The following is a 25,388-nucleotide window of genomic DNA, read 5'->3' as shown; positions in this document are numbered from 1 at the left end:
GAAACCTCTCGACAGCCTTTTAGGCAGCCACCATCAATGAATCAGGGAGATAATCATTATTTGCCAACTACCTTGTACTGTCATGGAACCCTTTTCTACTGAGCATTTGTCAAAGTAGTCTGATATAGATGATTTGGGAAGGACTTTCTGGCATGGAGACTCTTGAATTGAGATATGAATGATGAATAGGAATTAGCTGAAACAAGGTGAAACCAGGGGAATGGGGGATGGACATTGCAACTAGAGGAAAAGGATGTCCATAAGCCTTCTGGAAGAAGGATGAGAATTAATAGAATTTCACTACAGCTGAAGCGCAGAGGCTGGAGAGTTAGTTTAGGCAGGAGTTAGCCATATTGTATTTGTAGGCCATTTTAAGTACCATGATCTTTATCTTAACATCACTGGGAAGCATTAAAAGATTTTAAGTCTTGGATTGAGTATTAATAGGATTTCATTCCAATGAAATCAGAGAAGGTAAAATCTGGCATTCTTCTGATGTGTTCTCCACATTTTAGCCAGTTAAGAGTGATTATAACCATTCATGTAGAAGGTGATGGTAGCACTGGCAAACAAGGGTGGTCACAGTGCAAGTGGAGAAAAGTCTATTGGTGTGATAGATTTTTAAGAGGTAAGGATAACAAAAATCTCAGGATAGATTGTATCTTTCACTGAGGAGTTGAATTATCTTGCTTCTGACCTGAGAAATTAGATGCATGCTGGTGCCGTTTGCGGGGATAGAAAATATCATAGGAGAACCAGTTTTTGAAGAGAGAGACGAGAGGACAAAAAGAAAGAGAGGGAGAGAAGGGGAGAGATAGATGAACATAGGTGTGGCTTGAAAGTGACACACTCAAGGTATATTTGAGAATTTATCTTCAGAAATTCCAAGGTAGAAAGGACAGAAAAGATGTATTTTCATTAAGAATGTTCACATCTGGCCATTTAAAAATCAGACAAGAATGCAACCCTTTTAAATAAAAATAAAATATTGAAATGGAAAATGCCATTTCTCCTATCCTTCCCCCAACTCTCTCTTTTTTCAAATTAAATTTATTGGGGTGACATTGGTTAATAAAATTAAATAGGTTTCAAGTGTACGATTCTATAATACACCATCTATGTATTGCATTATATGTTCACCACCCAGAGTCAGTTCTCCTTTTGTCACCATATATTTGATCCCCTTTAACCCTTTTCTGCTTCCCTCCCTTCTCCCTTCCCCTCTGGTAACCACTAAATTGTTGTCTGTGTCAGTGAATGAGTTTTTATTTTTCACTTACCATTATTGTTAATGCTTTAATATGCAACTCTTCTTTCTTGGAAAAATGATTGTTTCAATTCAGCAGTGGCAGATGAGTTTCAAAAGTGTTCCCTTTCTTAGAGGTAGTAAGTTTTAACTCTGATCACACTGATAATGGGAGTGAGCGGAATTGAAATGGATAAAGAAATGTTCCATTTTCTTGGTTTCCCCAGGCTCCCTGATGCGGGACTGGCAGCAAGGTGAGATCCCTTGCTGGCTTATTTACTTAATAAGTATACGTGAAGGGACCATCTCAAACCTTATCCGGAATATAAAGTTGAAGGAAGTTGAATCATTAAACCAATTATGAGAGAATTGAGAGACTTGTGTTCGACATGATGATTTTCAGTGCCTCCCTTATGGCAACACTCTTCGGAAAACATTTTTGTTCCCCAGTTCCATGATTTCGTGATTCTAAGGGACATTTTTATTTCATCATTAAATAAAAGTATGTTAGTACTAGAAGAAAACCTTACCCATCATCTGAACGAAACTTATATTGGGTAAAGTGAGTCTTAGTTTATCCAACGGACTCAGTGATTGAATTCAGACTAGAATTGGGTAATGTTCTCCAAATTTAATTTTTCCTTTTGGGTTTATAGTTCATTGAATATTTATTGTCCCCTTGTTTTCGTTATAATGGGACGATAACTCCCTGTTTGTCTGGGTTTGGATTCCCCAGAAACAGGCACTGAGACAAGAATTTGATTATAAGTAGTTTATCTTGGAGATGTTCCCAAGAAATGCCAGTAGGGAAGTAAGGATATGAGTGAGAGAAAGACAGAAAGCCAATAATGTGCATTATCAAGCCAGCTACGACTGTGGGTGACTGGAGTTTTATCCCACCGGGGAAACTCTGGGACACTATAAATAAACAAAAGAAAAGACATTGGCAGAAATGTTACCGTACCAGTGAGGGGAGGAGCCTGGGATATTATATACTAACTCGTGTGTGTGTTTTGAGGGCTGCTTCTGTTGGTCATTAATTCCCTGGCAGTTCTGGCCTGACAGGCAGTGGGCAAAGTGGGTTCTGGAGGCCACAGAGGACCCTCAGGCAAATAAACACAGGAGCTGGCAGTGAGGTGTAGGGTACGTACGCACTGAAGTGGTAATGGCCTGGGGTTGTGGTTGGGATTCCAACAGCTTCGCTTACACTAGTGACAGGGAGGAACAGCTACAGGGAGGAACAGCTAAGACAACAGCTAAAGTGACCTGAATAAAAATGGTACTAATGCCGCTAATTAGACACAGTTTACCACCCCCACAGGCAAATGAACGTACACTGTAATTGTATTTTGCCTAGAGAGTACTGAAGGTAGGATTTTTGGTCTTCTGAGCAATGAGGACTTTAGTAACAAGAGGAGTGTTTCATGTACCTGAACAGCTTGCTGCAGGCCACGGCAGAAGTTTAGTAATTGGATTTTATCAAAACTGGTCTACAAGTCTGTAAATATAAAGGTAACTTCAAAAGTGACTTTCAGTGTGTTACACATTGCGTCTTTCTGTGCTGAAATTAGCTTACTATTTTACGTTGGGCCACAATGCATATCCCCACGGGCAGCCAATGTGATTGCAGTAAGCTGGAAAGAACAATCACATAGACTCACGGATATCCTGATATAACTCTGCTCCAAGTACATACTTGGTAAACACATGGTGGAATAAGTTCAGTATCTCTGGAGAGTCTCAAAGAGAGATCAGTACTTCTACTGGGAACTATTTGTCTCTGACTCATTGAAAAGATTGTACATTCCACAGTGAAAGGCATATTTTTTTGTCTTTCCCATCACGATAGTGGTAGCATTTATAGGAGTGCCCAGAACACAGGAAGTGCCCAATAAATCTTTGCTGAATGAATGAACGAATGAATGAATGAACAAGGGAGTGAGTGAATGAGTGGAATCTGTGCAATGCTCAGTGTTTCTCCTCTTTTCTAAGGCCTGTATCACTTCTCGGTCCCAGAAGATGTGGTTCTTGGCACTGCGATCGGGAGGGTGAAGGCCAACGATCAGGACATTGGTGAAAACGCACAGTCATCATATGACATCATCGATGGAGACGGAACAGCACTCTTTGAAATCACCTCTGATGCCCAGGCCCAGGATGGCATTATAAGACTAAGAAAGGTAAGCTAAGGACGACTTTGATCACAGTTAAAACATTCTTTGAAACTTGAGTTTTGAAGTTTGTGGGAGTTGAGTGGGCTTCCCGATAAAATTGTTGAGCTGATGGAGGTTTAGCTGCTTTAGCTGCAAGAAAGTAGAGTCCTTTGCCCACCTCATAGCCCCACTTTACATTGCAGCTAAAGCTCAGGTGAGTAGTTACCACAGTGGTGCTAGCCTCCCATCTCATCCATTGTTCCTCTCGCATTTATGCCATAGTGCCTGAGAATCTGTAGGGAAGTCAGCACTCTGAAGGCAACCCTCAAGCCACGAGGGACTCAGATTGGTGGACAACTCTTGTTCTTTGAAAAACTTCTTTTGAGGCATATCGTCTATGCTTCCTAAGAGGATTTCCAGTGGGAAGAAGCCTCCGTTGTTCACAGAGGTGGCAAGTTCAATGGCTTTTAATCCTTCTCCATATTAACTCGCCCCATTTGTACACTCCTACTTCTTGGGATATCTCCCCAAACTACAGTGACAGTTCCTTAGTCTTTGTTGCAGGCTCTGCTTTCAGGAAAACTCAACGACAGAAGGAGTCATCAGCTTCAGTTATCCGGGCTAATTTTAGGCACTGGAATGACAGTGGTACCATTGGATACTCCCCCATGCACCCAAAGTCCAAGCATTATCTTAAGTGAAGCTCATATTTGCCTTGCTCCTGGGGGTGGGACTCCCCCTAGAGAAAGAAACATCTCTGTAAACAGTACAAACGACGTATACAACGTTCAACTGCCTTTGCCAACAACCATTTTTTTTTTTTGGTGGTAGATGTGAAAAATTCTGTACATTACAACATTTTCCATGTTTATTTCTCATCATGACATCTATATTCATAAAAAATGTGTAGAACACAGTTTGTTATTTTGTGGACAGAGGCATTTGCAAGGAAAAAAAATACCCTTTTATCCTCATCATGAGTGTTTGTTTAATATTGTTCTTCATGTCTCTGTCATGGAGTAGCACAACTTAAATTTTACATAGATTTGCTTCTTCGTGAACAAGGAGATAGATGGTGGACCACACTATTGGGAGCCAATCATTATCCCTTCTGTCTTGATCAGCATTACATTGACATGACCCCAAGCTTACCTTCTAATTTTCTCTGTCACGTTGCATAGGGATCTGCTTTCAATGATGATGTTCTTAAAATACCCCATTGAAGAGGTATTGGTAATGGGAACCTGGAGTTGTCTGGATACATTCATATGCAAAATAAATCTTACAATCAATTTTGAGTAAAAAACGGCTGCATGTAATTCAGGTCTCTGCTGAGCAACAAAACTTTTATACCCGGCTTGAGTTTAGACTTAAGCATTGCAAAGTATTTAAAAACTCGTGTTTGAAATAGAGTACAGTATAATTATGCTTGAGTCGATTATTGAATAACCCAAAGCCACATTTTCCTTGGCTAATCGTGGCTAACGATTCCTAATGTCATTTTTATTGTTATTATTAACTGCTATCCGTTGTTACCGTAAGGTGCTTTTATCAACTGAAGCAATTAGCCATTTGCTGTATTTTTATTCACTGTTATTCATAAACTTGAAAGCATATAATACTCATCTTAACATCAGAAAACACATGTGTTTTACTCTAGAGAACACTGGGTAGGGAGTCTATTTCCACAATTCATGGGTCCTCTTTTTTGTCTGATAAAATCCTACGGACACCAGCATGTTTTGGGGTTCATTGCTACTATGTTGAGCTAAGAATGAAGCAGAACCTAACCTGTTATACTTACCAGTGTTTGTGAAGATATTGACATTGCAAAAGGGTTACAGTAGGGGTGAATGGCAAATTGGGAAAATGCTGGTGTCCAATGGTCTATTCATCGTGCATGTGGCAAGTCATTTCAGAACAGACAGGGAAGTGAGTGTGGGCCTCGTTTTCTAGAAAATATTTCCAAAAATGTCAAGTCCCATGGGACTTGAATTCAAATCTAAAAATACATACAAAAGTTTGAAATATGAATACGTGTTTAAGCTTATACAGAAGTTCTGAAAGAGCTCACTAATGCTAGCGTGTGTTCCAGCTTCTTATTTTTATTTTGAAATCAGTATGGCAGATTTAAAGTTCTGTTTCTTACAGGAAATTGCAATGCCAACCTAAATTGTGTCTTTGAACCTTGACAGATGTCCTTCCTTGAAATCTGAAGTATTCTGAGTTGCCAGGAATCGGACTAGGAGGGTTCTGAGGCTGACGGGCTTCTGGTTATTAAAGGGGATTATGTTCTTTTACCTAGCTGTATTTACCTAGGTCATTCACTACAGTCTCTGGGGCTTTGAAGGAATGAGGTATTAATATGTCGAAAATACTGTCGGTAATGGTGCGATGAGGTAATTTCAGATTGCTTTTCGTAGTTGTGAAGGCACAGCCAGACCTAGGTATCTATATGCGGTATATTCTACTCTCACTTGTCCTTCTTCTCAATATAAGCACAAGTACATATGTATCTGCATGTGTATTTCTTTATATGCCCACCTGCTTCATATCAGAGGACTCATAATAGAGACCTTTGAAGAATACCCTAAAAATGAATAACCTTGTTTTTAGCCACACGATCAGGAGAGCAGCAATGCTTTGGAAGGGAAATAAGAAAACACTCTTTGTTCAGATTGGTGCTGACTTATGCTTTATAATGTCTCCTTGGACTAAACAATGATTATTACTAGTTCTTCACATTTCACACACTGTTGCAGAAATGATAAAATATTCTTCCCGGATAAAGATTGGGTTTGATGCTGTCTTATCTCCTACTGGCAGAGGCTCGATTAACTGGCTGATCGGTATGCAGTCCATGTTATCACTAGTAAAATTTTATTATTACTCTGAAGTGAAATTTTGATGGCACAATTCATGACTGTGAATATTTTGTGAATTCCAAGTGAAATGAGCAAAACAAAAGACAACAATAGGAGATTAGATTCACCGAGCTTGTATAATAAACAGATATCAATAAATGCCTGTAAAATTTACAGGTCGAATCCGGGGGAATGGAGAGGAAGCCCATTAAGACTCACAAACGGGCTTAAATGCCCATAACTATCATCCATCAGCATTAGACTCATTTGTTCTTGCTGCTGTGGTCGTTAGTGAGAAACATTCATCTTTGTCATTTCTTAACAGCCTCTGGACTTTGAGACCAAAAAGTCCTATACACTGAAGGTGGAGGCAGCCAACGTCCACACTGATCCACGTTTCAGCGGCAAGGGGCCTTTCAAAGACACGGCGACAGTCAAAATCGTGGTGGAGGACGCGGACGAGCCTCCCATCTTCTCTTCCCCAACTTACCTCCTCGAAGTTCATGAAAATGCTGCTCTAAACTCCGTGATTGGGCAAGTGACTGCTCGTGATCCTGATGTCACTTCCAGTCCTATAAGGTATTTCTCTTTGAAAAAACCTACTGACAAGCAAATTAATGCAAAATGCAATTACATATGCATCCCGTGTGCCTGCCTTTGGGACTATGCTCATGTTACCAAAAAATCAGGGTCTACACATACCTTGTGTATGTGTGTGTACGTGTGTGCATGGGCCCGCCCACAGGCTCACACACATCATCTAAGAGCTATGTACAATGCCCAAAGCCAGGAGTATCAAGACGAATAAGGCTGTTTCAGCTTTCAGAGAGCTAAAGGAAACACAAAATTGCAGTGTTTTGCAGTGCGTTTGGGTGGATCTTTCATATTATTTTGTTTTTGCTTGTTTGTGCATTTCTCTCCTTTTTTTTTTTCCCCTAGCATTATGAAAGTATGACTGGTTTTTCTTCTTTCTCCTTTGACAGTTACAGTGAATTATATATAAGAATTTAAAGGCATGAGGCCACTGTCTCAACACATTAAGAGACCCCTATCTTATTTCTGTTTGGTGTTTGGCTTTGAAATTATCTTCTTATCACGTCATGGGTATTTCTGGTCGGTCAGCATATCTGGATTGGCACCGTTTAGACAAAATCTTTCTCTGCCATTTTGAAAATACCTTTTGTTTATACTTTCCCTGCTCACAAATTTCCCCCAGGATGATAAATAATCTTTTATTAAAGGTTTTCTGCTTCCTAACCCCCTTTTTTAAAGAAATGAGGCTCAATTCTATTTTTTTCTGTTGAACTACATATATCTTTTCCCTTTTATTAGTCACCCAAATGACAATCCAGTGTTCAAGCTAAGTAGCTTTTTTTTTTTCTCCAGAAGAACACTGAAAATCTATAACTGTACACTGGTCTCCAAGGGTGAAGTGTTGGTTAATGATGTGTTTGAGTGTGGACTTCAAATATTGTCTTAGAAATGTTTGTTGAAAAAGAAAAAAAGAAAAGAGAGAGAAAACTTAATGGAGAAATAGTTTTAGAAAATTGTCCAGTTAATCTCTAAGTTAGAAGTCAGCTCATACCCAACTCATTGACATGGGTCACAAGGATATAAGGCTGGTATCCTTGTAATTACTTTTCTCAGGGAAACTCTAGACAAGTGAACTTTCTGGAGGTGTTATTATTTACTTGTTTTGTATGTATTGCATTCTCATTACTCACAAGGTTGCTGCAATGATGAGGTTGGAGGTGAAGCCCATCAGAATAGTCAATGCCCCAAATAATCTGAGTTTAAGAAAAAAATAATTTTTTTCAGAGCCATAAAAGATATTTTTTTAATACAAACCATTTTAAAATTCAAGATAATAAAGAATGTATATCGTAAGGGTACCAAAAAAAAAAAAAAAAAAAAAAAAGGAAAAAAGCTAAAATGCTTCTTTTAAAAGAGCCCAAACTCTAAGGTAAAACTCCATCCACCTGGTGATTTGAGGAATCGTCAGTTGCCCATTCTCAGTTCTAAAGGAATTCAACATACAGAATGCCCCGCATTTGGCTAAGAAAATTGTATCTCTCAAAGGACCAAGCGTCAACTACAAAAGCTGGAAGTATCCAGAAAAATAAATGTACAAGGGCATCCATTTTCTGACTAAATAGTAAAGTCATGAAATGGCTTCATATTGAAATCCTGGTATACATAGGGGCAATGATATTTGTTGAATGAATAAATCCGCCCCATTTTCATGTTCCTCCATTTCCTCTGAAGGAACACAGAAAGGAGGAATTGCCACTTTGTGTACATCTCCAAGTATAAAAGACAGAATGTGAACAGAGTAAGCAAGATTGGTCCAACTAAGAGACAAAACCAGTCATGGGGCCAGTGGTAGTACTTAATTTGCTAAGATTTCTACTCTCGTCAGCAAGGAACATATAGTTGGGCTCAGGAAGTATGACAAGCCAAATGTCCTTAGAGAAAGTGAAGGGTTCAGAGATGAGGGCAATCACATATGAACTCCTAAAATGAAATCTGCAGTACCAGCAGGAATGGAGTTTCCGTGCAGAGACATGTTCTTCATCAACTAACAATGAGGTTTGAGGTACTTTTAATACCATAGTGATAAGAACCACACATTGGCAGAATTGGGGAAAAATCCAGGTTCAGAGTCTCCATGGGTTTTTCCACATGTTATAATCTATCCGTTTACTGATGTAAAAAGGGAGATTCACTGATAATAATTCCAGTTCACAGGGAATCAAGTGATGATCGTTGTAGTCGATTGTTATGATTCTTGCTATTGTTATTTGTGTTATTGTCTCTGGTATGCGGCTGCTTAGTAACAACTGCCCAACTTGAGAGCATTTTGTTTTCAGGCAGACTAAAGGGGATTTGGGGCTGTGTTACCAGGAAGACATGAACAGACAAAGTACCGTGTGATGACACAGGCATATCTATACTTCTGATAGAGGTCAGGCTACTGCTAGTTCCTTGTCACCCATGGTCCCACCCAAAGGAAGGGTGAATAGGTTTCAAATCATTTACAACAGTGCTTTGATGTATTATTCAGAAGGTGAACCCCACACAGTTCTGACTGGAGGTGGATTAACTCCGTGGGATATGAATGTAAGAATCACCAACTGCATTTTTCAGCATCTGTTTTGCATTTTTGTAGTTGTCCCTCCCTCCTCCCAATTGGGTTATAGAAAGAAGCTTTTTTCCCCTCTATATACACAATTGGTTGATTTGACTAGAAAATTAAATTTCCTGACCAGCCAGAGTAGTGCATAGTTCCTTATGAGTCTAGCAGACAGATTTAGAGCCATTTAACCTTTTTTAAACAGAACTAGAAGACATGGATATTCAGGGAATTAGTGAGTAACAAATAGCAACCCATTATTGTCTCTTTAGGACTGTTGTATTTCATATGCTGAAAAGAATATATCCATCTTTTAGGGGAATGTTTACTTGGCCATCCAGCAAGAAATAGGCATTTATTGTGTCATCTGCCATGTTAAATCATGCAGTCATTTATTGGTTGGTCAATTTAGCATAAGATTCAACTTCTTTTTAGAGCACATTGTCAGGCAGGAAATATTATGTATTTTAAAATTTTTATACGTAATCTATATTTTTATCTGGATCTATGTCTATGTCTATATACCCGCTTCCAGGGGCAAATAGACAATGACATAGAGGTGAAATTTGCGGTCTTACCGTCTCCCTTCCAGGTACACTAATTAAGCATTTGCTAGTTTCTTCAACACTATGTCTCTCAGTAATGTAGAATAAAGGTGTGTAAATTATTTAAAAGATGACACATTTTGAATTTACACAAGTTCAAATCCTGTCACTGCTACTTGTCAGTCAGGCAGCTGGTCTCTGGAATTCTCTGAGTTTCGGTTTCCTCATCTGTATTTTAGGGATAATATTATCTTCCTCACAGGGTTACTGAAATAATTAAACTATTAAACAAAATATATGGTAGCAATTAGCATTACCTATTAATGAAGCCACCATCAGTTTCATATTTCAAATGCAAATTAAAAACCTTGTGCTTATTTTAGTAGAGTTTCTTCTACTAAAGTTTGCTGAATGTGTACAGAATTATCTGTTTTTTTGTTTTTTTTTTCTTTCACAGTTTCAGGATAAATAGTATAACCTCATTTAATCTAATTCACCCCTGCTGCTGTCATGAATATTGTCACTGGCGAGTGCTTAGTATATGGCTGGGTGGTGCTAAATATATTCATTTAATTCCCTAAAACCTCTATGCCATAATATGCATACTCATTCTCCTCATTTAACAGATGAACAAACTGAGAATAACAAGACTGACATGGCCAGTGTCATGCAAATAGTCAAGAGTGGAACTGTGATATATACCTGGGTTTTTCTGACAATACAATGCTGTTCTTGGGTCCCTATGCCACACTCCCTTTCTTTCCCTGTGATCTCTGTGACTCCAACTCTACATGTCTCTACATGTTGGGACAGCTTAACAGGACCTATTTTAATTGAAATAATAAATTATTCATTCTCTAAATGGCCTCATTCAATCCAGGAGACATCCCGAGAAAGAAGGAAACTGGAAGGTCTGTGGAATTAACCAGAGTGTGGGTGGGGTATTACTTGTTTATCAGTCTGGCCCCTTTGTATGAGTTTGTCATTATTGGCTGTGAACCCAATTGTGATTAAGGAGGTAAATAGAGAAACAATGTTATTATTATTTGATGAATCCGATGTAAGTTTATTACATATTATTTCACTTGATTCTCACAAAAGACATCATGATATGATTCCAGTTTTGTGTAGAAGGAAGCCGAGACTCTGAAAGGATGAGGTCCCTGTGCATGGTGCTAGAGCAGGGGGCGTGGGGCCAGGGTTTAAAGGCAAATTTCTTCTCATCATTGACGACTATGTCTGCGCATGCCTTGCTCAGTTCCGGCGTCTTGCATGAGCTGTAGGATGATGACAGCTAAATGTTCACTGAGGCCCTACTCTGTGACAGACATTCTGAAATGGTGTTGCACACAGCAAACAGTTTATATTCAAGGTCAAAACTCCTAGCACAGAGTAGGTACTAACTATAAGTCCATGCTTTCATATAAACCTGTGGTGGTTCTCTTTTTTCCTCTCGACACACTCATTTCATAGGTGTATTTGGTGTCACCATGGTGTTGAGATGGCATGTGGCTGCTTTGCAGATCATTGCTTCCCGTTTCTTTCAGAGTATTTACCTTGCTTGAGTAAGACTGCATGAGCTGCTCAAATTAATAAAGGGAATGATGGCCATTCAGCAGGTAGAGTAGGCTGACACAGGATCCTGGCGGCTCTGTGTCCTGACTCCTCTCTGGAATGTTAAGTGCCCACTCAACACCAGAACATTGCTTTTCTTTTTTTTTTTTTCCTTCCCTACTTGTATTCTGGCATTTTTATAATTCCCCTCAGTTACCAGGCTTGCAGTTAATGAGCTCTTTTCCTTAAAACACTCTTTGAAGTCCTGATACCCAATGCTGCCAAAGTGGAAATATTTCCTACTGTAGAGAACCTGGCATTCATTTGGAGGGTAGGCTGTGTATTCATTGACTCTCCTCAGTTTTGCAATAACTCCCATTTTTGGTAATGACCTAATTTTGTTTTGTTTGTTTGTTTTTTAATTGTGGTAAGAGCACTTAAAAATCAGTTAAAAAGGTAAATGTCATGTTAAGTGCACAACACAGTATTGTTAACCACAGGCAGAGTGTCACACAGCCCACGTCCGGAACTCCTTCATCGGGCATAACTAAAATTTTTTATCCATTGATTAGCAGTGCCTCATTTCCTCTTTTCCCCAGCCCTGGGCAACTACCATTTTACTCGTCTATGACTGTGACTAGTTTATATACCTCATGTAAGTGGAATCATTTGCCCTTCTGTGACTGGCTTATTTCACTTAGCATAATGTCTTCATCCAGGTTCATCCACGTTGTCCCATATTACAGAATTTCTTTCTTTTTAAGGCTGGATACTATTCTATTTTATCTATACAACACATTTTCTTTATCCATTCACTGCTGATGGACATTTGGGTTGTTTCCACATCTTGCCTGTTGTAACTGGCACCGCAGTTACCATGGGAGCACTAATATCTCTTTGAGATCCTGATTTTAATTCTTTTGGATAAATATCCACACGTGGGATTGCTGGATCATATGGAAGCTCTATATTTAATTTTTGAGGAACCCCCATACTTTTTTTCCATAGCAACTGTGCCAGTTTGCAGTCCCACCAGCAGTGTACAAGGTCTAGTACAAGGACCAAGTCTTTCTTCCTGCACACTCTTAGCTACATAAAAGTTTGATTGTCTCCCAATCCAAAAGTACCAACTCTTCCAAATTATTTTTCAAAAAAATATCTCACTGTACCTGCTAATTCAGCTACTGGTAATTAATTAATTCATATATTCATCTAGTCACATGGCCACCTATTTATTCGTGTGTGCGTGTGTGTATGTATACAGAGTGTGCCAAAAAATGTATGAACATTTTAAGAAATGAAAAAACAATTAAAATTGTAATACTCAATATATACCGATAACAAAAGATGGATAAAAGTCACGTTTGACTTCTTCGATTACAAGAGGTGCTCAAAGTGGTTGTCATCGGTGTCCAGACACTTATGATTATGGCGAACTACTGCTTGAGCAATGTTGACCAAAGTATTCACTTGTATACATTCTTTGGCATCCCCAGTATATATATATATATATATATATATATATATATATATATATATATATATATATATATATATATATATAATTTATTTAGTTGTACGAGTAACATCAGAGCCCACATTTACCCAGGGAACTTTATAAAGACAGTACCTCTACCTTCATGGACCTTATTCTATAGTAAGGAGGCTGGATGAATAGCCATGGAAAACCCAAGGCCTCCACATTTATCTAACAAGCCCGTAATACTTACCATCGGAAAATGATAAGTAAAATTAGATTCTGGAGCTTTAGGGTCACATGGAGGAAGAGATTTCCTAGTTTCCTAGTGAATTTGAATAGAAGCAAGTGTACATGTTAACAAATGATGTTAACGTGGGAATACCTCACACTGTAGAGAACCTAGTATTTATTTGGAGCATGGACTGTGTGTTTATAATTTTCTCTCATTTTTTATTCTCTCTCTCTCTCTCTCTCTCTCTCTCTCTCTCTCTCTCTGAAGAAATGCTTTGGGTAGAAAAAGTCTTCTTTTTCTCCTCAGAGGAATAATAAATAATATGTGATACAGGGACATTAGAATTCTGGGACTAGCAGAACTCAGATAATATTATTTATTAAAGCAGTTACAGCAACCAGTAGAGTAATTAGAGGCAAAAAGCTGAAAACTTGTAGATGGAATTTTTGATACTCAAACTGCATGCGAAAAAATGTTAAAATGGTTTCTTTAGGCATAATAACAAAAGCTAGAATGAAATTAAGCAGTGAGAAAGAAACAGTTGGAGTTCAGTGAAATATAATAACTGATTCATAACTAAGGGGTTTATTTCATTACATGGGGCTCTAAATAGCATCTTCACTTGCAGTTGGTTCAAAATTGTATCTTCCTATAAATTTTCCATATAGAGGCTGCAAACCAATGTTTAGCAAAACATGTTTTTATAATGTAAAAGTTCATTTGTGCCTGTTAAATGTAACAAATATGAGGTCAGACAATTGAGTTTGCGAGCTCATCCTAGAAAAAGCGCTGCATACCTCATTGCTGAATATCACTACAGTCACCTTCAAAGTACTCCCCTTGGGAAGCTATGCACTGATGCCAGTGCCTAGTCTACCCTTCAAAGCAATTTTGGAACCCTTTTTCTGGAATGGCCATCAGAGTTGTCGTCATATTACCCTTGATGTCCTGAATGTCATCCAAATATCTTCCTTTCAATATTTCCTTTATCTTCAGGTAAAGAAAGAAGTCATTGGGGGCCAGATCAGGTGAGTAGGAAGGGTGTTCCAATACAGTTATTTGTTTACTGGCTAAAAACTCCCTCACAGACAGTGCCGTGTGAGCTGGTGCATTGTCATGATGCAAGAGCCATGAATTGTTGGTGAAAATTTCAGGTTGTCTAACTTTTTCACGCAGCCTTTTCAGCACTTCCAAATATAGTAAACTTGGTTTTCTGTTTTTCCAGTTGGTACAAATTTATAATGAATAATCCCTCTCATGTCAAAAAAGGTTAGCGACATCGTTGCAACAAATTCGTGAACTTCATCGTCCAAGCTCATAGATAGACACTGCCTTTCTCCAAGGGCAGCATCTCCATAACTGCCCTCTAAGGAACACTATTGGGACTAAAGTCACCATGGCCAGATCAATTGGAACTCAAGTTTCTTTGCACTAGGACTTCACAGAGAAGTTAATTTGCTCGTGTGCATTGCACTCTTTAAGAAGGAGAGAATGTAAGCAGAACAATGAGTCCTCACACGTGGTGTAGTGTTGCAGCGTATCTGGGGTATGGGATGTAAGCAAAGTCACAGAGGCTCCTGTACTGGTCTCTGCTTTAGATTCTAATGCATTGAGCATTGCAAGTATCACAACGCTTCTTCTTATATGTGTGATAGATTATGTATCTTTTTATTACTAAAGGAGTCCCCGTTTTTTCTTTCCCTAGAACCTGCTTAAGGGAGGATCCATGACTTTAGTGAAAATGGTGACTCTATTGCTCTAGGTCAAAGGTCAACTAACTATCACTTGTATGCCAAATCAGGCATACTGCATTTCTTTTTTAAATAAAGTTTTATTAGAACAGAGCCACCCTCATTTTTTAGGCCCTACAACTGCAGCATTTAGTTGTGCCAGAGGCAGTGTATCCTGCAAAGCCTAAAATATTTACTATACAAAAATGTTTGCCACCCCTGCACTAGACTGACGGGAGTTTGAATTTTCATCCGTAATTTGAACAGCTGGCCCCAAATCATTAATTCCAGGATCGTTAACTTTGTATGAGAAACTTCCTAAGATTTTAAAAATATTTATGTACCGGTAGCCATCAAAGAAATTCTTTGTATTGGACTCCTGCTATGTGTGATGGGAATTGACAGTCCCCACGCTTGCCTTAGAGCCCTTGGGACTTTAGTCTCATGGGGACCAGGACAGCGTGCACTCATGTTGAATCTACCAGAAAAATCTGGCTTCACTTAGTGTAGCTTTTGGGAAAACCTCCATGATGACCACACAGGCTGTGAAAGGACATCCTGAGAAATACGGTGATGTTTACCTTCTTGGAGTGGAAAATTGGTTTCTTGCCTGAATTAATTATGAAACCTTATTTTTCTACCTTCCCCTTCCATTCTTCAAACCTCAGTGATGACTACAGCATAGGGCTTTTGGAATTGAGGCTGGTGGCTGCCTTAGCGGAACTCTGGTGTCTGCATTTCAATGAGCCAGCAAATTCTCTGACTCCAGCAACATTTCCCTATCTAAAAGCACGAGGTGGCATGTGCTGGAATTTCATTTGGGACAGACTTGCTGTAGTATCTTCAACAAATTCTAATATGTATTCTCCAGTGTGAGTGAGAGCCGGTATTTAACGAGTGAGCCTGGAAAAATCTGTGGATCTTTCTTAACGCGTATTAATCCAGTGCCCTTCACATAGCATATATCTCCTTTCCACTTCATTACATTAAGTCTCTGAATTACACATATTCTTAACTCCCATTAAGCAGATGTGTTAGTGGTTGTTTTTCTCAGAAGGAGGGGGAGTTTGAAGTGCACGGTATTTGTTAGGGATCCGCACTTGTGAATGCAAGCAAAGGAACAAGGTACCGGATGACAAGGGGAGACTCCAAACTGCAGTGCGGTTCCAGCAAAACCTTGGCCCAACCCAGTGGGTCTCTGGGATGAATGCTGATTATCAGAGGAGACGTGTATCATGCCAGAATGGTAGAGCCTTTATTTGTCTGCTTGCTTAATTTTCAGTTTACCTCCACAGAGGAGGCTCTCCGTAAATGAGGCAGAGAGTAAGGAGCAGACAGCTGGAGGCTGTCTACTCTCCTGTGGCTCTGACATCCTTCCTTTAAGGGAAATTTGCACAGCATACTATGGCGACCACAGATAAGCACCCTGAACTTCTTTACCAGTGAAGTAATTTGAGTAAATTCACACTGCTAGCCATCTAGCTTCCAAATCTACATGTTCCCAACACACTATGGTGGCTTCCTTTAGGCAAATACCTACGTGTTCTACATTTGGAGATGCAAACACTAAGGTGGCAAATTGATTTAGCTGAAATGTTACTAGTGTGACATGGTAAACCTGGCTAATAATTATCAAAAACTATCAAACTGCATGTATTGATAAAAGATTTTAAAATACGTGATTTGGGGTGGTAAAAATAGTATAAGTGTCTTGAGAGAGAAAAGCAATTTGGAAAGTACCGACCTGGTGTTTGAAAGGTTTTTGTTTTGTTTGTTTTGTCGTTTTGTTTTGTTTGTTTTTTTTACTGATTGGTGAAGTTTCTGTCCCCTCTGAAACAAAACTTAATTTTTATATTCTGAGTGAAACAAAGATGCTTGCTTGTATAGGCTGAGCAGTGTTATCTACATTATTATACTCAGAAAGCAAAAGAAATCCCCTATTTTGCATCCCAACAAAGGGAGATTGACATCCTTATCTGATGTTCAAATATTTATGGGAGTCATTTCAACCAAGCCTTTATTTTCCCTTAGATTTCTACATTATGACTTGATGTATTGTGCAACCTTTCGTTTGATAAAGGATGATCAGATTTGACTTAGTGTTGCACAGGAAAACATAATATTGCATATTTTAGGAAGAGAACATGTTAAAAATGGAGAAATGCCATTTTTATCCATTTTATCCATCCAAATGTTTACTAGCTCTGTCCTCCGTGTTTCAAGTTAGTTTGCCAGGGAGTGGAATAGTTCTAGTTGAAATGCCTTTCAAATAGGCCTCGGGATACAAATCAAGTTTGGGAAGTCTACGAGGGTATGGAGCTTCATGGTAAATGACGATAAGATTTATAGAAGGCCTTTGACCCCTGAAGTATCAGAGTTACGGGATATATATTTCATGGCGCAAAGGACAGCCTTCAGACCTCAATATCCTTTTGAAGTTAGGGATCTGAGATTGGACAAAACAGGTATGGGAAAGGAGTAAGGCCCAGACGAGGAGCAGCTGCGGATTCTGCTCACTCGCCAAAGAGGAAGCATGTCTGAATCACCTTTATTAAACACCAAGTGCAATACACGATCTTGAGATTTGCACCTGCTTAAATAGACATGACTAGGTTATACCGTGTAGACAGGTACTGTGTTTAGGGATGAGCATTTAAAATACTTGTATATGTAAAATGCTTTTGTCCTCCTAGGAAAAAAATTACATCTGATTGCACACTGGGAGGTGTGTTTAGGTTATTACCGTTGTTTATTAGGCAAGCAAACAAACTACTTTAATATAAATGCATTTCCAGCCCTTAAGAGTTAGCAGGCCACATCTCATTTACCTATTAATTCCCTCAGTTACTATAAGCACTTACTATTTACTAAATGAGCCTGAATGTCCAATTAAAATGTCAAAGTATATATAACTTTATGAAACTGTCAAAAAACATCTCTAATATGGATATGTACTACTCTTTGATCATTTCTTGGGTGTGCTTGTTTTCCATAAACATTTTTTTCTATACAGTCAATGATTTTACAAAATCATTCTATACAGTAAATGATTTTGACCAAAACTGGACAAACTCATATAATCCAATATCACCATCCTCATAGCTATCTAACATTTAGTAACAGTTTATTATGTGTCAGAAACCATAGTCAGGATAGTATACTTATCTCACTAACTTTACAACTGGAGAAAATGCGTATTATCCTGATTTTACAACTACAGACATTGAGAGGACAAGTTATATGAGTTACTCATGTAATTTATAAGGAGGATTAAATGAGAAGCTCCTATACAGAGCTTAGCAGAGATGCTGAAAATTCGGAAGGCCACATAAATGCATTAAGTATATGATTAAATCTTAATTCTGGGTGTGGCCCTATGGTCCAGACCGCTAAATAATGATGTGCTTTTTCTATCTCACACCATCTCTATTCTACTGTCCATGTAGCATCTATCATTTTTGAATCCTTTTAGATAGAGAAAAGTCATCATTGATATGATTGACAGCCCCCAAAAGATATTTTAGGGAGTTAAAGATACTCTTCATCCTAGATTTCTCCTGACATCTTTAGATCATCATGGGCCTATGGAGATTCATGGAAATGGGTTGGGATTCCTGTGACCTTAGGGTGAATGGGATCAAAGTCAGCATGGGAGCTTCAGTATAAAAGAATTTATCCTCACAGCTGCTAATGTCCCAGATAGAAAAGCATACACCAGAGATAAATTTCACATAGCCACTGCAAGTTCCAGATTCTGTGTATTTCTGGAAAAAAAATAATTATATTTTGCTAATATGTATGAAAATGTTTCTGACCAGTTTGGTATATTTTATTCAAAATGTACCTAAATGGCGATAAGGAGACAAAAGAAAGAATATTTGTCTAATTTGAAAGCAATACAGTTTAGAGAACAGGTATGATCCTTGCATAAGGGCGTTTCTTCAATATTCCTCCCTTTCCTTTACTTCCCACATCCAAATAATCACCATGACCTGTTTTGTTTTGTTCTGTTTTTTCCCTTCCAAACTCAAACACCATCATGTCTAATGTAAGCAGTTACAATAGCCCCATTGTTTTTCTCCCCACACATTATTTTTACTTTTTAATACCCCGACAGCTGCCAAAGTGATCTCTAACTCAGTCTAGATTTGTGTTATTCAGTATGATAGCCACTAAACACATGTGGCTCTTTGAATTGAAATAAAATTGATTTAAATTAACTAAAATAAACATTTTATCAATTACACTAGCCAGATTTCAAGGGCTAAAAACCCGCATGTAGCTCGTGGTTGTCATATTTAAAAGTACAGAGTCTATATCTATATCACAGAAAGTTCTATGGAATTCAGCAATGGTTTCGATCGTATCACTCTCCTATTATGTTTTTCCAAGTGGATCTCCATTTCATACAAGTGAAAAAAATAAATTCTTCAGCATAGTTTTCAAAGTCGTTCGTGCCATACTCCTTAATGCCCTTCCCCAACTGAATCTTGAACTTGAACCAGAGTATCCTTTGTCAAGGTTTTTAAGGACACTGAACATCTTCCTAACACAGACTTTTATATTTGCTGTTTCTTTTGACTGGAATAGTTTTGTAATATTTTATACACCTCAGCCCTTCTTTCTTTGTTAATACATCACTGTAAGTTATGAAAAGCTTTATTTATTTTTGTTGTCTTTCTCCCCATGTAGACTCAGTTATATGAGACTAAGGCTATGTTTGCCTCGGCATGTAACACAATGCCTTATACATAGGAGATATTCATTAAAGAGTGAATGAAGAAAGGAAGGAAGAGATGAGATGGACAGAAAAGATGAGAAAGGAAATGATAGGATGCTCTTCTGTCAGATCTTGTTTATCACCACACCTAGTTGGATCCTTTAATTTTATAGTTTCTTAAACACATTCAAACTCTCAAGATTTTCTACATACATTTGTTTCTGCTGAGGATGCTGTCTCTACATACTCTATCTGGAAAAATCCTATTCTTTCTTCATGTTCCAAAACAGATGCTATATCGTCTTCGTGCCATCTCTAACCATGACTCACCCTTTTCCAGTCACATTTGGTGACTCTTACCCATTGCAATGTAAGTGTGATTCCATTACAGAGCTTGCCACCTTTCATTGTAAGCAATGAGAAAGTCACAACCACTGTGTCCAATAGAGGCAGCTTTAGTCAAACACTTAGCATCATTCTTGGCCAAAAGAAGCAGTAATTAAAAATTATTGAAATTAAATACAGGTAATAATTTTAAGTTTAATCCTTTCATAGTGACTAAAACTGTATTCCATTATTTCGATATTTTCCCATCATAATATATTTAAAATTCTAAGCTACAAATGAATATTTTGAAGACACGGTGTGGGGGGGGGATTAGAATTTCTCCAAAGGTCTTATGTAAATATTGAAGAATTGATTATAATCAAATTTTATCTGGGATTCACTCGAAAGAAAAAAACTTTTTTTGGTTCCATGGCTGCAGAAAGTTGCTTCTGAAATCGTGGTTTCATGATACTATTTTTCTGAGGTATATGTGGAAAGAACTATAAAACAAAATGCACCCTCAGAAAATAGGACCTCATCTGAACTGACAGATTTACAATCTGAGATTCCTATAATTTACCCTAAATAAAGTAAAAGGTACTCGAGGATGATTGTATCAGGTGAATCAGCTTTATCATTTGGGTGAAAAAATCAAGTTGAAGTACCACATTATGTCTCTCTTCACAGGGACACCAGACACCACAATCTTTCAAATATTTTGCAGCTGTTTTTAAAAATACCTAGATATTTGGCAGAGTGTCTTCTAGAAATAATGATAGTCTGTGTAACACCACTTTTAAAAAGCATAAGGACATTTTCAGTACTTCACCTTAACCTGTTTAGGAAGGCAATCTTACGGTTCTCTTTTTTGAAATGAGAAACTGAGGTTTAGATATATATATAAATTGCCTTAAATAGAAGTTAGCAAGAGAGGTGCCATTCCCTGGACAAATTATCAGGTGTTTCACAGATATTACTGTGGAAAGGATGTAGTTCAGAATAACTGTTATTTATCTGATTATTAAGGTCATCAGTATAGCGGCTTGTGTGCACTCCAGACCGTAACTTGCAGTTTGCCCATGTTGTGCACTGAAGACATTGGCAGTGAAAACAGGAATCTTCTTGATATCGGAAACTTGGTTCTGAAAATTCTAGAAGTGTTCTTTATGTTGTAACAGACTGATGTTCTTTATTGCAAAGAAGCAAGAAATAGTAATTGAGCAGATGACATAGGTTCTGTGTATGTATATAGAGTTGGGGGTGAGATTGGGAAGAACCTAGGAGATACTTTGAATGATGAATGAATGAATGAATGAATGAATGAATGAATATATGTACATGTAATATTTGGATGTTGACAATAAAATATAAGTCATACACACACACACAGGAGGTGTTATGTGCCAAATGGTGATATGAAATATAAATAGTTGGGTTGTGTTAGTTGAGGAAACATATTAATCAGGTTAAATTTTTTATATAACACCAATGGTGGTGGCAGCAATGCAGAAAAAGGTGCTATTTCCCAATACGGTAAGATCCAGTTGTCCATTTTTACCTCTTCTCAACCACTGCACCAGTGGTGTGTTCATAAATTTTCTTCTGGTCTCTGCAAGTTACTCTCAATGAGTGAGTTGGTACCATCAGTTGGTGTTCATGATGAGAATCCTGGAGGGTAAATTAGAATCTCCAAATAAGGTGCTAAGCATCTAGGTAGGAATTTTCTTGCATCTGTATAGCCGTCACGAAGTACAATGGTGAAGAACTTAGAATTTACTTCTAAGACATTCTACTAGGTTAGAGGAACAGTAGTATTAAAGCAAAGCACGATATTTGTTGGAATAAAATGAGGAAGTTTAAATAGGGCTTCTGTGAACATTGGTTATCAAGGACTTGGCAGTTTCTGAAATATATATCCATTGTACTAGACTAAGAATGTCTATTTCCAAAACTTCCATCATTATAGCATTGATGTTAACATGACCCAAGGAGCCCATTTTCTCACACACCACTTTCCACTCTGTTAATAAGAAGTTTCTTCTTACTATGGCAGGAAGATGACTCTCCAAAGCATATTCTGCTCTTCTCAAAACGAGATCTTTTCTCTAATGCATCTTAAGTAATTCTGCAAAGGAACAGCAAATCAAATACATGCATATTTTAAAGAAATTAGGATGGAAAGAAACTTCAGTACTGGAGATACAAATCCAATGACTTGTTAGATATAAATGAGAAGACATTGAGCTTTTCAGTAGGTATAGTAGGAACCAAACTAATTATTATTTTTTCTTTTTTACTCCTTTTCTAGCCCATGTATTCCTTTTTCTCATATTTCCTTAGCACTGTGTTTCACACATCATGACAATCCATGCTCAGAAAATATTTGTACATCCTCCTAATAATGTTGTTGAGTAACTACAATGCAAAATTCTAGCCAATGGAATATTATGATATATAAAATCAAACATTCTCTCCTTGTCCTAAAAGCACAAAAGTCTGGCAAATCCTTAACACTAGAATGACAGAAAGGGCATTTTTATGGAAGGGAAGATGAGCAAAGATGGGCCAGGTGCAGAGGGCTCCTCTGGGTGGTGAGCGGTAAGCTAGGAAACCAAACGTAGCCTCCCATCTCTTCGGCTCGGAGACTATGCTCTATGGAAATGCCAATAGGAGCAGATATTTCGAAAGAGGTGAAGAGTGGTGCAGACAAACACTACTGCAGAGACTTTTGGGATATCTTTCCAGTGTCACTTGGGAAATTCTGCCTTTCCTGAGGCTACTAAAGGATCTGAAAGATAGTCCTTATTTATATCTCTCCACTTCTGGATTTTCATTTCCATAGCTCCTCAGGCCTTGAAGAGATGGCTTACAGATTGAGGAACTGGCTCATCCTTGTATTTATTTATTTCTTTATTTGCCTAATGTAGGACTCATGTACTGGACGTATTTTCCCCTACTTACAGAGATAAGGCTATGAGATATCAGTAGTTGCTTAGTTTCAGAGAGATCCCGCAGCTGAGATCTCACAGGTGAGATCCCACTGAGGAAGCTCCGCTTTCTCTGCTGTTTCTTGTACTTTATGTGCAGCGATTCAGAAAGATACTGGGAATCCCGGAAAACAGTGTGGCTCCTGGATCTGCTTCTGAGACATCTAGACAAAATCATGACATCTTGAGAACTGACATGGTATACTGGATTCTAAAGTTGGAGTGGTCACTCCAGATTTGCTATTTTTAACCCACTCTGTTTTTCTTTGAAATTACTTTCCGTTAACTGGCTTAAGGAAAGCGTCTATATCAGAGTTTTATAATTAAGTAGTGTCCTTTATTGCTGCCGATGTGGCTGTGTCACAAAGTGGGATCAGCAGGAACAGAGGAGAGAAATTGAGATAATGGAGTGGGTGGTGGCAGCTTCGATGCCCAGAGGAAAGCAAGCTGGATCTTTGCAACTGGAGATGGAGTGGCATAGCGAGGATGTGTGTTTGTGTTTGGGGGAGGGGCTGTAATGGAGCAAGCACCTTCGAGAACATTCCAGAAATGGCGTGCTTTCAGGTTTTGGTTTTTTTTTAATGTGGATAATTTTAACTACAATTTAAAAAGCTCATACAGTATTCAATATGAATGAAAATTAAACGTGTTCAATCAACTTTTGAACCTCAATGGTCAGTTCATCAGACAATTTTGGTCAGAAAAGTTGGTGGAAAAATAAACACCTAAAATGGTGCCAGAGAGGCAGGTATCAGCCTCCCCACTTGCTCCCTCTCCTCAGCTTTATTTTATCACTTAAACTGACATCTTATTTGGGGACAGAGAAGCAAGGAGTGAAAGGAATGCTGCTAGCTTACATCTGAGAAGGGACCTGGGGACCATCAGTAGAAACCTATTGTTTCCAGATAAGTAATAATAACATTATTTTAAATGTGTGTATTTATTGAACACTTATTAGGTGCCAAGCACTGTAATAAGTGCTTTGTGTGCAATATCTCTTTTTAAATCTCACAAAACCTATTGTAATTTCCATTTTACAATTTAGGTAGCAAAGGCACAGAGAGCCACTAAATAACACCTAATTAAGTGATTTTTCTTTTATTCATTCTGTAAGAAACAAAGGAGAGGAGGAAGGAAGTAGGAAAAGGCCTGGAGCACTATGTTTGGTACACGTTTAGTGTTAATGTATGCTTGTTTTCTATGGTGAGTCAAGATTTTGGGGCTGTTTAGCAATTCTTGGGAGCTTATATCATAAAGTCTCCTGGGCAATAACATGTGTGAAATGTCTACGTAGGCAGCAAGAGCTTGTTGAAACAGTTGAGGTACATTTGAATCTAAATTTTAAATTAAATCTTTTTTTCCCCCATCGATTCCTTCCATTGTGTAATCTTGTAATATTATGACATTCTTACCTCTGATCTTACTAAAGGGCTCTATGCATAGCTGATTTTATAAATTCTTATGATTCACCCCATAAAGTCTGTCATGAACTGGAACTTTAAAAAAATGAGAAAAAAATCCTAGCCTCTGTTAGTGTTATAGGTGTTAACTAACACCCAAACGTTTTTCCAGTTTTATGCTGTTTATAAACTGTTAAGAAAGGGACTTTCGCCATCACCTCCCAAGTAGGGAAGTTTATTAAAGTTTCAGTTAATGGGACATGGTGATTCTGGTGATGATGATGACAAACATATCTTTTTTTTTTTTTTCCAATTCAGTTAGTTTAAAAAAATGTTTTAAATTAAAATTTATTCGGGTGACAATGGTTAGTAAAGTTACATAATTTTCAGGTGTACAATTCTGTAATACACCATCTATATATCACATTGTGTCTTCACCACCCAGGAAAAAGTCGAGAACCATGTGATTTCACTGATACGTGGGATATAAAATTGGAAACAGCAAAGGAACAAGACGGACAAATAAAGAAACAAAAACTCGTAGACACAGACAATAGTTTAGTGGTTACCAGAAGGTAAGGGCAGAAGGGATGATAGAAGATGGTAAATGAGATCAAATATATGGTGATGGACAAACATATCTTTAACACCGACAACGTACCACAGACTGATTCATGCTTTATTTTCAGTCTTCACAACCACCTCAAGATATGAGTACTTCATATTTGACCAGTGAAGAAATTGAGGCTCAGTGAATATATTAATAATCCCAGAAACAGCTATGTATAAATCATGGAGATAAAATGTATTCCAAATTTGAGGTCTGCATGATGCAGATTTGAATAAGGAATTTAACAAACAACTTTTTTTTAAATTTTATTTTAATACCAACTTCTAAAACCCTATCGTTGTTCCCAGTGTCCCTCTAGGCCAGAAGTTCTAGGCAATTACTGGACAGCAATCAAACAGCAAAGGAGCATGGGGCTTAGGATGCATGAGTGTCAGTGATTAGACTGT

The 25,388-nt window shown here is 38.0% G+C and overlaps 1 protein-coding gene across 2 annotated transcripts in view; it reads left to right on the top strand.

Moving 5' to 3' along the window:
* CDH8 (cadherin 8) overlaps positions 1–25,388 on the top strand; it is a 323,683-nt gene that overhangs the window by 176,417 nt on the left and 121,878 nt on the right. For both annotated transcript variants that reach the window (XM_033129667.1, XM_033129668.1), the window contains exons 6-7: positions 3,239–3,426; positions 6,589–6,842. In XM_033129667.1, coding sequence (XP_032985558.1) covers positions 3,239–3,426; positions 6,589–6,842 — 442 coding nt within the window. The remainder of the gene's footprint in view (positions 1–3,238; positions 3,427–6,588; positions 6,843–25,388) is intronic.

The sequence above is a fragment of the Rhinolophus ferrumequinum genome, chromosome 15 (genome assembly GCF_004115265.2).
Source record: "Rhinolophus ferrumequinum isolate MPI-CBG mRhiFer1 chromosome 15, mRhiFer1_v1.p, whole genome shotgun sequence".
Classification (NCBI taxonomy): domain Eukaryota; kingdom Metazoa; phylum Chordata; class Mammalia; order Chiroptera; family Rhinolophidae; genus Rhinolophus; species Rhinolophus ferrumequinum.
Note: the sequence above shows the minus strand (reverse complement) of the source record. Positions and strands in the feature narration are given on the sequence as shown.